Source organism: Octopus sinensis, linkage group LG7, assembly GCF_006345805.1.
Source record: "Octopus sinensis linkage group LG7, ASM634580v1, whole genome shotgun sequence".
In the NCBI taxonomy this organism is placed as follows: domain Eukaryota; kingdom Metazoa; phylum Mollusca; class Cephalopoda; order Octopoda; family Octopodidae; genus Octopus; species Octopus sinensis.
In genome coordinates this window covers 48,903,267-48,918,700 of record NC_043003.1, presented here as the reverse complement: position 1 = coordinate 48,918,700, position 15,434 = coordinate 48,903,267, and the positions used below count along the sequence as shown (strand labels likewise).

Here is a 15,434-nt window from a genome sequence, read left to right as displayed (position 1 = left end):
GAATTTAATAAAATGACTCATTATTAAACTGGTGTGGAACATAAATTAATGAAATTTTGATAAGTTTTAATTTGTATCAAATGTTTTTTCATGTCCTACTGATGCAAGTGCCAGTAAGGCAACGCTGGTATGCACTATTAATTCATAACACTGTAAATAAAATAATATTACATCTGCACAGGAGTGGCTGTGTGGTAAGTAGCTTGCCTACCAACCACATGGTTCCGGGTTCAGCCCCACTGCGTGGCATCTTGGGCAAGTGTCTTCAGCTATAGCCCCGGGCTGACCAATGCCTTGTGAGTGGATTTGGTAGACGGAAACTGAAAGAAGCCTGTCGTATATATGTATGTATATATATATATATATATATATATCATCATCATCATCATCATCGTTTAGCGTCCGTTTTCCATGCTAGCATGGGTTGGACGGTTCTACTGGGGTCTGTGAAGCCAGAAGGCTTCATCAGGCCCAGTCAAATCTGGCAGTGTTTCTACGGCTGGATGCCTTCCTAACGCCAACCACTCCGTGAGTGTAGTGGGTGCTTTTTACGTGCCACCCGCACTGGTGCCAGACAGAGCTGGCAACGGCCACGAACGGATGGTGCTTTTTATGTGCCACCGGCACGAGGGCCAGGCGAGGCTGCAACGGACACGAAACGGGGCGGTGCTGGCAACGGTCGCGAAACGGAAAGTTCTCTTACATGCCACCGGCACTGGTAACACATCTGCAATTTCCATTGATCGATTTCGATTCTGATCCTCACTTGCCTCAAAGGGTCTTCACAAGTAGAGTTTCGACATGCCACCGGCACTGGTAACACATCCGCAATTTCATTGATCGATTTCGATTCTGATCCTCACTTACCTCAACACGTCTTCACAAGTAGAGTTTTGTGTCCCAAGAAGGGAAGGTATGCATACGTAGGCTGGCTCCATCCCATGTAGAAGGCCACGGGTTATGGACTCACTTGTCCTGCCGGGTCTTCTCGCGCACAGCACACCAGAGGTCTCGGTCTCTAGTCATTTCCTCAGTGAGACCTAAGTTCGAAGGTCGTGCTTCACCACCTCGTCCCAGGTTTTCCTGGGTCTGCCTCTTCCACAGGTTCCTCAACCGCTAGGGTGTGGCACTTTTTCACACAACTATCTTCATCCATTCTCGCCACATGACCATACCAGCGCAAACGTCTCTCTTGCACACCATAACTGATGCTTCTTAGGTCCAGCTTTTCTCTCAAGGTACTTACACTCTGCCGAGTGTGAGTACCGGCATTACACATCCATCGGAGCATACTGGCTTCATTTCTAGCGAGCTTACGCATATCCTCAGCAGTCACGGCCCATGTTTCACTGCCATGTAGCATGGCTGTTCGTACACATGCATCATAGTCTGCTTTTCACTCTGTGCGAGAGGCCTTTTGTCACCAGCAGAGGTAAGAGCTCTCTGAACTTTGCCCAAGCTATTCTTACTCTAGCAGTTACACTTTCAGCACACCCGCCCCCGCTGCTGACTTGGTCACCTAGGTAACGGAAACTATCAACTATTTCTAGTTTTTCTCCCTGGAAAGTGACGGAAGTTGGTCTCAGAGCATTTTCAGTGTTTATTGTTCCTGTGCATCTGCCACATACAAAAACCATCTTCCTAGTTAGCCTTCCTATATATATATATATATATATATATGTATGTGTGTGTGTGTGTGTGTTGTTTGTCCACCTAGCATTGCTTGACAACCGATGCTGGTGTGTTTACGTCCCCGTTACTTAGCGGTTAGGCAAAAGACCCCCGATAGAATAAGTACTGGGCTTACAAAGAATAAGTCCCGGGGTCGATTTGCTCGACTAAAGGCAGTGCTCCAGCATGGCCGCAGTCAAATGACTGAAACTAGTAAAAGAGAGAGAGTAATCTGAATGCTCAAAACTAGAAGCTTCTACCATAGAACCAAGAACCATCTTAGTGAGTTGGTATCACGTAAATTTACAGAAATATGGTTATATAGGAAAGTGCCCCATTTATTAATGCCATATAGATAAGTATCTACAGCTGTGTTGTCTGAACACATTATGAATAAGCATTATTCTTAATAACCATTTAGTTTTTCAAATATACAAATTCATGTCACACAGCCAGCTGACACTTCTTTCACACAGAGACAAAATCTGCCCAGCAAACAAGTGTGTGTGTGTGGCTTTTTGTTTAAGCCTATCTCTATGCTACAACAGATCAGATAGATTTGAAAACACAATCTCAATCCAGCTTCTTTTCAAAAACGAAAAAAACTCAAAGGTTTCTCAGAAAAATTCCATGTTTATTACATATATTTTAACGGTAGGATTTCTGGTAACGAGCACGAGCACCAGGACCACCAAACTTTTTGGGCTCGCAGCGCCTGGGATCAGCTACAAGTAGAGACCTGTCGTACTGAACAAGAATGTCCTTGATTTCTTTCTTTGATGCTTCATCTACATCTGAAATAAAAAATAACAGGGAAATTAATTTTACAACTTCAACGACATTCTCACACTATTAGCTCTTAATTGTTCTATTCTGTTGATTTTTTGGTGTGTTTTTGGTGTGTGTGTTTTTTTTTTTCTCAATTGGGTTAGCCATTGGACAGTGGCCATACTACACATTGCCTTCAAAGGATTTCATCAACCCATGTACTTTATTTCTAATCTGGAGCTGCTGTGCAGTGAGACTGAACTCCAACCATAGAGTAAAAAGCTAACTTAAATCACACAGATGTCTGCACTCATTGTCAGAGCATGGAAGGCGTTATTAAAAGAATATAACATCATGTTAGAATAACACAGAATATTAACATTTGTTTCTAATAAAACTGAGAACTACTGTTAAAGAATACAAGTTTCCATCCACCAAGAATTGAAATAAAGTTGCACCCCCAAAATGCCTATCCCTATTATATTGTGAGCACTATGAATTTTTTAAGAAATAGATGTGCAGAAAAATTTGTAACATCTGATAAGGACTTTAGTAGTATTAAATGGTTACATGTGAGATTTTAAACAACAATACAAATTTGTACCATATTTCACATAACTTTTTCTCTAATTTTTTTATTTTACTCAAGAATTTATTTTATTAATTTAATATATTACAGGAATTTATGCCAATCAACATTAAAGACCAGACAAGATAGTTACATCCAGCAGGATTTGGATAAAGACCCTCAGGGGGTGTACTAGGTGTTTCAAATAGGCAAAAGTAATGTAATTTTTGGAAATCAATTATAGTAGACATAAAATTTAAAAGATATATTACTAGCAGCAACCACTAATCTGGAATACACTTTAAACTCATATGTGAAACTAATGTTGAGCTTTGCAACATCATTCCTTGGCACCTAACATGTTATAAAACACTTAAAAAAAACAAAGACTGATTCACAAAACTTACATTTCTGGTAGTAGGCAACAAGAGCTTTAGAGATAGCCTGACGGATAGCTGCAAAAATTAAAAAGAAATACATTAGTTTTCATTAGACAGGATGAACACAAACTCCTTTCTCTGTATTTTTTAAGCTCAAAACATGTAAAAAAACATTATCAGCTATGTGGTCTGAAGGATTCTGAAGTTGCAAAACTGTTCAAAACAACTGTAGCTCCTAATCCAAATGAAGAATTTTGTCCTCCTTTCTTACCTTCATACAAGTCAACATGAAAACAATAACCTGTTGTGGAGCAGTACATTGCCCAGTTAGTATCCAAATCTTACTTTTTATGAATTGCTTCAGAAAATGGCAACCTTAATACGGCACCACTTGTTCAATTGCTCAGGTGCTTTGAAAAAACCTTAAATCTTTTGTTCATCATTTGAATTAGTAGTACAATTTTGAAGATTTTAAGAATTGCACCTGTTCCACATGTAGAGTTCTCATTGAAGTGCAAATTTCTTTTAATTTCAATGTATCTATTTCATGCCATACATTCATGAATGAACTGAATCTTTACATCTTCATCCTCACACCAACACATTTGTTCTTGTGGCAAGTGACGCTAGCCTGTTAGTAAATATAATCCAGTGAGCTTTCTCAAGTAATCCAGTGATAATTTGAAGTTTATGTCGATTATTTCGAATAGCATATGATACTTTGTCTTACAATATGGGTTATCACATCATCAATAAGTGTTTCAAAAGCCTCTACAGGGGATTATCCTTGAAATGATTTTTTTGTTGATTCTATCATTTATTGCATCAAAATTTCCTCTTCCAACATGAAACTCTTCATGATGTATTCCAAGTTGGTTTTGATTTCGTCTTGCACTTTCGATGTTTAGCTGCAGGTTCAAATCCATCTCTTGAATTTGTTCCTGAATTTTCTAAACCATTTGAGTGCAATTCCAAGCATCCAGGTACATCATTTGGATAATTATCACCAAGTTCATTTTCATCTATCTCTTCCTCATCAGAAACGACACACATTGTCAGGAGGAAGTTCCACCTCACCTTTTGGTGTATCGTCATCAGATACATAAGAAATTTGAGCCACAAAATCAGGATCATTCAACAAATCATTTATTTCCTCTAGATTTAGAAATTTAGTTTTACTCCTAATGAAAGGCTCTGAAAAGTGAAGTACTTCTTTATGCAAACAAAATATATAGCACAAAAATCCAAATACGATGCAAATGTGTACGAAATATCCATAATGATGATGATATAGACAGGAAATGCAAAAGAAAAGTTTTCGAAACAAGTCAATATTTTTAAGTTCAAAAATTGCAATTTATGACAAAATGTCCTCTAAAATTAGCCAGAGCTAATAACGACAAACTACTAAATATTGCTAAACACACCTCTGCAAATATAATGTACATAGGCAATTCACTTAAAATACAACAAACAACTGGCAGTGAGACTTTAGCAGATCCCCAAATGGGGCTCATGGCAGGCAATAGGTTAAAACCATGCTAAATCCATTTACTATAGCTTACTAATCTACAAACATTCAAACCAAGACAGCCTGCTTTCAGCAACAAGTAGTGCCATTGGTATGAGTTTCCAGTAAAAAACAATTTACACCTTGGATATTTATGAACAGTTGTTAGCATCTTGGTTACCTTTCATCTAAAAGCATATTAACCCTTTCGTTACTAACCCGGCTGTAGCCGGCTGAAAAATTTTTTGGTTCAAAGTACCAACCCGGCCATTAGAACCCATTGTTATTTAAATGTAAATTTGAACCCAAATCTCGTTGGTACATTCGTTAAGGCATGTGATTTCACATTGTAAATAGCTAAGTTATAGTATCCGACATTGCTTGAAGTGATATCTCAACTCAGTGAATTTTGGGAGATTTTTTTCCACATGTTTTTCGGCATCGATTTTTCTTCAACTTTGAAAATGGATAGGAGTTTCATGTTATCAAGCATTGATTCCGAATTTAAAGCTTTGTCAACGGAAAATAGGGAGATATCGAGAAAAAGAATGAAATAGTACTAAAGCACGTGGTGTACAATAATGAAAAGGATATTTTTTTATCCGAAAATGAAAGCAGCGCCTTCCGAAGAAACAAAGCGGCGAAGGCGACAGCAAAGACGATTTTACATCGGAATGAAGTAAAAAAACTTTTAAAATGTTTTTATTAGCAATTTTTCTGAGGAGATAAAGTTTATATATAGCCTTTCTTAGGAAGTGAAACCATTAGACTTTTATTTTTTTCAGTATGCTAGTTTGAAGCGATCACTTCGGAAACAAACTTACGCAGATTGTAAACAAACCCAAAATCGGGGTTCAAAGTTTGGGAAATTTGTGAAGCAAATGCTGGGTACTATTGTGGATTTAGTTTTTATACAGGGAAACTAATGTTAGTCAGCATGGCTTAGGGTACGATGTGGTCTGGAAGTTATTGTTTGAAGCGATCAATGTGGAAACACACACTTACGCAAATTGTAAACAAACCCAAAATCGGGGTTCAAAGTTTGGGAAATTTGTGAAGCAAATACTGGGTACTGCGTGGATTTAGTTTTTATACAGGGAAAATAATGTTAGTCAGCATGGCCTAGGGAACGATGTGGTCTGGAATTTATCACTTCCATTCCATAACCAGGGCCGTATATTATTTTTTGACCGATTTCTTTAGTTCGGTCAAACTTACGGTGGATTCCAATATTTCAGTTTATTCCACCTTTATGGTACACCTGTTGTGCATTAAATTCAACTGATGATATAGTGATGTGCACAATTCTTCTTTATCAAAATTTTGTTGCATACCCATTTGAATATTAGCTGATGATTCATTTTCTATAGTGATGTTTAAACAAAATTTTTATATTTTTACCTTTTGTTCAATTTAAAATTTTAATATTTTTACCGTTTGCTCAATTTACCTGGATTTACCTGTAATTAAAGTCACTTTGAGACAAAAGTTATGCAATAGAATTGATTAAGAACCCTTCCTTTAATTATGTTCCAAATATCATATTAAAATGTTGATAAGTAAAAAAGTTACAGTTATTTAATGAAACAAGCCTAAATTCATGATTATTTTAGAATTTAATTGAAACTCATGAGGGGTGTATTTTGGTCAGAAATATAGTAACGAAAGGGTTAACAACATAAGATTAAAACAAAAGGCCCATTTCATTAAACCATTGGCATTTCCCCAACACCAGTTTATGTGGAAATCAATCACAATACAGAAACCACATTGTTCCACATTACTTACAATTCTCATTCCACACAACATTGTGCAACTTAGTGTCTGCAATTGGGTAAAATCCACACCCCCACCACTTACCTATCTCTCCTGGGTACCATTAGCAACAACTTCATGTTACTCTAGCTGTTCCCCATTCCAAGTTCATCTACTTCTAACACTCATAATTACCAACAATAGTTCAACTATTGCTCATCATGTATTGAGGACAACTATTTCATCTCTCTGAAATCATCCTCAAATATTTTTCATGTACATAATTTCTCTTGGCTCTTGAAATCCTCATGTCCTCATCCATGCCATGTTAGATACCAAATTATTTACCATCTTGAACTACTTGCACTAATTAAGTCTGTCTATATTCCTGAATATCACTACTTAATCATATATCGCAACCCACATCAACCTACAGCACAATATTTTGAGATAGAGATACTGATTCTTGAAAGCAGTTACTTTGGTGGTTTACCAATTTGATAAATGACTACCTTTTGCAGTAAATGTGTTTATCTTTGATACACAAAAGACAGCTAAATTTACCAATATTATCCTTCTTCAAGAGCCCTTAATCATTGCCCATGACATCAGAAAGTTACCATCACCATACAAGCAATTTTTGCTAAGAAAATTTCCAACTTTGTTACATAATCTACTATTAGCTAAGATTCTCTAAGAAGTAAATTTGGTTCCAATTTTAGGCTCAACACACAAAACCTTCCTGAATATATGCTCTTACAACCATATGTACAGTTAATGGATGTGAAAGCGGCTCCAATCCAAGTGATTAACCCCAGCACAATCCTTCAGTACAATCACAGTTCACCTATTTCATGAAACTTTTTTCCTGAGGCCCACCCTAGGGTTTTATTCCTAAATAAAACCATCTTCTAACTACCAAATACCACCCTATTGCTCAAAAGGAATTGACTTAGTAAAGAACAATCCAAAGACATAACCTTGTACATGATACACCAATCATTTTCCTCTATTGAGAACTTTGATGAAAGTAATGACCCATTTGAAATCAGCAAAGTCTTTAGTCATGAGAATTTTTAGTTGCTCTGTCACAGGTTAAACACTTCCTCTCAGAACAAACCAGTGCACTGACAAAACAGCCAATAATCAGTGTCCAGCTAGCTGCATTCTGCCAACAGAATAGCTGCAACTCAGATGCAAAATATTGAATTGTCACTAAATGATGAATTATATACACACTAGCTGGCCCTGTGCGATCAAAAACGATGGCTAATTGTATTTTATATATAAGGTATAAAATAAGGTACATAGTAATCAGATACAAACATATACTCAGAGTTAAAACGCTGTTCGAATTCTTTTTTGGCATTAAATGTTCACTATCCCTCTTCCATAGCACACACACACACACACAAACATTCACACAAAGTAGAAACACTGATTTTTTTCACCATAGAACTCCCATCATCCCACTACTAAATATGCCATCACCCCTTCCTTTCTTACATGTAACAGAGAAAAACAAGAGTATTATTATAGTAGATACTTTAGTGCAAGGTGCCATACAGGCAGAAGAAGTACCAACAACTATATCCATCTATCCCGGCTGGGAGAACTTGTAATGATTAGCTACTACACCTCTCTCTTGATTAAATATGAAATTGAGATAAAGTTAAATTAGATGTGAAAATTAGAAGTGAAAAGAACTCACCATAAATCTGGGCAACATGACCACCACCTTTCACCTTTACTCTAATATCAACTGCAGAAAATCGGTCTTTTCCGAGCAATAATAGTGGTTCTTGTAGCTAGAAGAAAGAAATTTACATTTACAGCTTATTTAAAATAGGATATTAAAGATAAAATATTCATTTCTGTAAATTTATAAAATACCATAGAAAGCTTCTGCTCTTTTGATTTGCCATGTCATAGGCTATTTGAAAAACTAAATCAGACAATTATATAAAGGAAGTTCATTAATCTAGTAGAGTAGTTTAGACAGCTATTCCAATATAGTTCAACCAATGAATTTTCTAACTAGCAGCAACTGTCAATGGTTGAAGTAAAATCACTGTTCTAGAGATATTAACAAAACTACAAAATGGCAAGAAAACTCAAGCATAAACAAATTGTTTCCAGTGATGAAGATATGACAATTCCATGATTAAATGGAAATGGTTATATATAATCATCAATTTAACATCCACTTTTCCATGCTTGCAGATTTTCTATGGTTGGATACCCTTCCTGTTGCTAACCCTCACCAGTTTCCAAGCAAGGTGATAGATTTCCCCAAGACCAGACATGTTCTCACAAAATATTGGAAATACATTATACTACTTGTATGACAGAGACAATAACAAGACAAGGAGTTTCCTTCTACCAAATCTGCTCACAAGGCTTGTGCTAGTCTAGGGATATAGAAGGTATTTGCTTTAGGTGCCACACAGTGAAACTGAACCCAGAACCATGTAGTTGGGAAGCAAAGTTCGTACTAAACAGTCATATCTGCACCTATATGTTAATGAAATATACATATTTGGAAATTCTTACCTTATAGCGTAAAATCTGTGGCTCTAGATTCTCCAATGGACGACCATTGACTTTGATTAAACCGCGACCACGTTTACAATGAGCAACAGCAGTGGCAGTTTTCTGAAATATTTAAAATTTGAAACAATTATTACATATCCTTCGCATATTCTCCCAACAGCACCCTAGCACAAACACAAATTACTATAACCAGTGAAAATTATAGGAATAAAAGAGTAAGCATTTTTAATTTACATTCAGTTTATACAGAGAGACCTATTACAATCCAACAAAATTGTCCTGGTTTTCTTGGTTACAATCAATGCAGCATTTGTAATTGTAAATGAGGACAATACTTCAAAGTGAGAGTATCCCTATTGATCTCAACTTGCCCGAGACTACTGCTGGTTCTATGATACAAATTTCATGATTTAAAGCAATGTAAATGAAAATCTTCCACCAGAAGAATTGTTCTTGCATATTTCAAACAGTAGTAGTATGCCAGTACATGAAGATTATGATTCCTTACATAAAATAAGGCACCCTTCTCAATGACATTCAGAGCATATGTAAAAATATGAAAGCTATTACAAATCAGGAAGATAATTATCAATTTAAGTTATCGCATCATCATCATCGTTTTAGCGTCCGTTTTCCATGCTAGCATGGGTTGGACGGTTCTACTGGGGTCTGTGAAGCCAGAAGGCTTCATCAGGCCCAGTCAAATCTGGCAGTGTTTCTACGGCAGGATGCCCTTCCTAACGCCAACCACTCCGTGAGTGTAGTGGGTGCTTTTTACGTGCCACCCGCACAGGTGCCAGACAGAGCTGGCAAATGGCCACGAACGTGCTTTTTATGTGCCACCGGCACGCGAGGCTGGCTTGTACATTTCAAACAATATGTCAAGCAAACCCACAAAATGAGGGAATCAAGGTATGGAAACTTTGTGAGGAGAGTACTGAGTATTGCTATGAATTTTTAAATGAGGGAGAGACAACATAAATGAACATGATGTAGCCTGGAAATTAACACTTCCATAGTAAAACCAGCACCATATATTATTTCAATTGGTTTTTCAGTTGCCAAACTTGCAAAGGATTTAGAAGCTGTGGGAATATGTGTGCTGCTGTGATTGCAAGTAGAAAAGAGCTGCCACTAGATATAAAAGGAAAATTGTTTAAAGTGATGGAAAACAAAGGAAATTTGCCAGTGACCACAAAGTGCTTAACTGACATGAAGATGAAAATAGCACACTGAGAACCTATTACAAGTTACACAGGAGGTGTATGAATCAGATGATGAGCTATCACTTGGTTGTGATACCTGGTTTGGTATATCACAAGAGTACTGTTATGCATTTTTACTATACAAAAGCACAAGACCATATTCAGGTCCAAGTAGGTGGGGCAGTGCAACTGAGAGCAGGTTGCTTGTGGAGACAACTGTTGGAAGAACAGGCCTGCCAGAGGGATGGTCCCTTAAATGTAGCCAGTCTCCATAAAAAAAAGGTTGTCACAAACATGAATGCCTTACCTATGTGGTCACTAGTGGACAGTCAATTGAAACAGCTTTCCAATGTGCAATCTGCAAGGTTGTATTTATGTAGTGTGGGATCCTTTACAAGTTTCCATGACAGGAATATTATATCTAATTTAACCTTCATAAAATGCTTTTTCAAATCTATCCCATTTTATTTATTGTAATTGTAAATTTGATTGCAAGGTTAATGACAACTTTTGATTCATATTTTTCTATCTGTAGGTATTTGTAAGTATTTCATTTTACTATGTATAAGGAAATTTATTCCATTTTGTAGGTTTCTTTAGGAATAAATTCCAGTATTTTGTTACTACAAATACAGAATAAGCGTATTAAATGATAAATAGCCATATTTTGGTATAAGTCTCTTGAAATGACCACGCTACTAGGCCGTGCAACAGAATTGGATCGTAATGAAGATTTCATATTAGCCAAGTGCATCAACCCGTTTTCGGCGTAACAAAAACCCTAACCACCAAAACAGATTAACATCTATTTAAGAATGTGGTCCCGGTGCGCGCACTCGCGCATCCACGCTAGCTAGTCGTGACCAGTCGATCTCCACTCGTGTAACCCAGAGAGCGAATAAATGTCCTGAATTTCCCCTTTCCAAAAATTTACTATCAGTATTTTTTCCAGATCGCAATATTTGCCGTGTTTTGCATTAAGACTTTCGAACTTGCTAATTTACTGGTTGGTATACAATATTCTGCATAGCTATATCCACTGAAACGCATTGTCTAACCTTATCAACAACACTCATAGGTTCACTCGAAGGTAATGTGGCAAAATACTTTCAAATAAAAGTTGCTAAATTTTTTTTATATTCACATACAAGTCATTGTATAATGGGCAATTCATTTTTGAAACGATTCGAAGTTTTCTTCATTCAATCCATACAAAACGTGACCGGTGACAGAGGAAATTCGTCCCCCGTGCAAAATCATATCACTGTAGGATCACTAATTGCACTGAAATCAATGTTAAAAGAGGAAAAAATATGCAAATTTCGGATCTCAAATCAGTAACATTCCCAAGCTTTAACAAATTAAAGTTATATCTAGATAATATAAACTATAAGAAAGAAAACACTGTTCGTTAGTAGTACCGAAAACTGTATTGATGATAGTATATTTGTGCAGTGGAAATAAATGTCGGTCAAGAGGAGGGAAATGACGGAATGAAAAGCAATCTAACATTTGATTGCCATTTAAAAGCTTTTTCTTGTACATTCAAGAATATGATTAATAAATATTAACTCCCGCGAAAATACATTTAGTGTATTAAAAGATCAAGAGCTAAAACTGCTACGTTAATTATAATCGATTAAAAAGACCACGTGGAGCATATGAGAGAGGACGAAACGACGTTACACTGATTTTTTGTTTTTCTTTTCCAAGATGATAGCGGGCAATTTAGACTTGGAAGCTATTTCTAACACTGGGCAACCACTGAAGCTCCATCATCGGCTACTAAAATTATTTTTAGGAGACAAATTTTAAAATCTAACGTTTTCGGGTGTATTACTCAAACATCAGATAATATACAATTAACATCGACAAATTATAAGAGTTAATTATTTTTAACATCGTAATCTGTTAGGGAGGAGTGATTAATTTACAACAAATACATTTCAAACAAAAAGAAACTAAGCAAAAAAAAACATTTGTAGGGTTGAATAATTCTTTTTTCTAACATTGAATAAATATGGCCATGAGTGTTAATGGAAAGGAGTTCACAAACTTACTTTACGTCCGTAGACTTGTACAGCCTGTATGGGTTGCTTTGGAGCACTACTAAAAGAGAGAAAAAAAATCAATTAATCCATTAAATCAATTACAAGATTAATTTGAAGTTTCTTTCAATATAAACTATCCAAATTCAAAGAAATTTATAGAAAGAAAATGGAGCATACTTCATCTTGGAAGATGTCGGTTCTAAAAGGAAGTGCTACGGGTTGAACATTTGCTAATCATATGAGCAGATATCCTCAATCCAGTATGTGTGTCGATCGTTACACAAAACATCGCTGTAGAAACGTATTATAAAACATTTTTTTGATTTAATTATTTAATAATATTATTTATTCAGTTAATAGTTTGAAATTTTAATGCGATTTTATTAAAAATATTAAGTAATGTTATTCTGATTCAGGCTATATTTTTACTTCCGGTTTAATGCCATGTGGCTTCTTACAATAGTCGCTCGCTCCCACATGATCACTTGACTGCTAGAAATAGCAGCCAAATATCTTTCTCAGGCAATCTTAAAAAGAACAGCTCGTTGGGTATTAGTCTTGTTTTTACTATCTGGAAAATAAGACGGCATGATTATGACTATAATGCTTTTGATCTTACGCTTGCTCGTTTAAGGCTAACCTTCAGCTAAACATAAACGAACTTAGTATTGATAAAAAAATCAAGTTTTGGGGAAGTATTTCTCTAATTATATATATATATAGTACTTATCCAAATAAAATTAGTGACTTAAACATTGTTTTAACGTTTTCAGTTCAAATTTTATTGGTTAAAATTGAATAAAAAAAAAAGAGATTAAGTGCAAGTTGTTTGGTTAATCTTGTAATAAAAAGAATTTTTTTTTTAACATTTTTGTGATAATTCGAATTTCAATTCATTTTTAAATTTGCTTTTCTTCTTTTTTCTTACCCAATTTTGAGTTATAAAAAAAGGAAGAAAAGAAAATTATGTCTATATTTGTTGAAAATATTCTTGTAATGATGTCAGTAGTATCAATTGTTTTGTAGCAACAGGTCAACTCTCAGAACAGATTTATGATCAGAGACTTTCCCCTCATGACCATCCTGTCTTTTCTCACTTGTACATTATCCAATTCTTTATATAATATTATTGGGTATGGTTTGCAGATTTAGTTCCTGAAGCAGTTGATACAGTTCATGAAGATACATTACTACAGGGCTAATATTCCACCCCTATCTGGTTTTCACTTAAGGTGAAACAGTTTAAAACGTCTGTCTAGATTTTTTTTGGTAAGCTACTTTCCATTGTTCTCAGCATTCATAGTTGGAAATTTATGAGAGTCAACCATCATATTCTGTTCAACCAAGATAAGACCTATTCTTTTACTAAACATCTTAGGTTAAATTCAGTTCAAATTAGATAAACACATCCACCTTCTTTTGTTCTCCTGATCTACTTTCTGCTTTCAAAACATGAATAAATACAGAACCCAAACAGAATTCTCACTATATTTTGTTCAATGCCCTTTGCTTAAAGTCAGGGCTGGGTTGAGACCCATAAAGGACCTGAGCTCTTAAAAGATTTTGGTACCCCTGTATATATGTAACTCAAAATATAAACAATAATAAGCCATAAAATTTTTATTGTTTATATTCCGAATTATACACATACAACAAAGTATGCAAACTTTGTCGTTACTAACATCTTCTTACCACTGTAAAACAACCAACTGATAGATATGCAGAGAAAGGAAACAGTGCTTCCATAAAATAGTGTTGATAATCAAATCTTTGCCAATCAGTCAAATGGATTTTCCTTTTTCATAATGAATAGCTTGTGAATACAAGGAGTCAAAATGAGGTTCCTCCAAAGAATCTCTAGAGTAATGTACTTAACTGGGTGCATAGCTCAAATATCAAGGAGTCTCTCCAGGTTAAGCTGCTACTTTTTCACACTGAGACATCACAGCTCCAGTACAATGATCATGTGGTTAGAATGCCATTGGAAAGGATTGCAAGACAGATACTTGAAGTCAAGACAATTGGCAAGAGACCTAGGGGTGGATCAATGAATAAAACGGTTGGATAGGATCCATAGTCTCAATTGCTCACACTGAGGAATTTAATCAGAAAGTTTAAAGAGAGTTGTTTCTGACAGGACTCTATGGAGAAGAGCTCTACTTCTGTGACATTCCCAGAAATTGTGATCTTCAATATTGGATGGATAGATAACATGCTTGAGTTTGCAAAACTACAGCACTGTGCCAAATATATGCAACTTACTTAAGTCTCATTTATTACAGATCTTTATGAAAAGAAGGTCAGCAACTGGTTAGAACTAAAATATTTTTTGTCCTTCAAAAGGAATCCTAGTCATTGTGATGCAGTCATGTCAGAAAAAATACTAGAAGGCATTTCATGAGACTATCAAAATGTTAAATTTCTTTATTTGGCCACACAAAGCCTAATATAGAGGGGTCAAACAAGGACAGACAAAGTGGGCAAAAAAAACAAAAACAAATGAAAAAGATGGAATTGAAAAATGAATAGAATGAAATGAATGCCACTCAACCCCATGACCTGGCAGTACCATTGAATCACACTCACTGGTAAAATTTCCACTTATTTTTATTTTTATTTTCCTAAAATTTTCGTTGCATCTTGCAACCTTTTCAATAGTCTTATAAGGCACAAAAAGAAAATGACTCTCCCCAGACACAACAGAATATGCTTCAATACACAAACTCATATAAAGAATCTTGCAAACCAAATCCAAAAACAAAACCTTAGTAATGTTTTTCTAAATTTTTCTGGGAATTAATGAATTCAGAATGAAAACTTACATCAATATACTAAATTTGATAGATTTTCTATTAATTTTTAAATCTCCACTTCTGTGACAGCAACCAAAAAGATCTAATATTTCTTTAGAGGAGGTAGAAAGGTTCAACAAATTTGCTTGTTTCTAATGTCATGTCATTTTCCCTTGTAACT

General features: G+C 35.6%; 1 protein-coding gene across 1 annotated transcript; it reads right to left on the bottom strand.

Annotated features, from left to right (window-relative positions):
- Positions 1–2,284: 2,284 nt before the first annotated feature.
- Positions 2,285–12,746, bottom strand: LOC115214215 (40S ribosomal protein S16). Its single transcript, XM_029783325.2, has 6 exons — positions 12,639–12,746; positions 12,471–12,519; positions 9,206–9,307; positions 8,364–8,460; positions 3,415–3,462; positions 2,285–2,465 (listed from the first exon to the last, which is right to left on the bottom strand). Exons 1-6 carry the CDS (start codon positions 12,641–12,643, stop codon positions 2,320–2,322), a joined length of 447 nt encoding a protein of 148 aa, XP_029639185.1. The 5' UTR covers positions 12,644–12,746; the 3' UTR covers positions 2,285–2,319.
- Between the last annotated feature and the right edge of the window lie 2,688 nt (positions 12,747–15,434).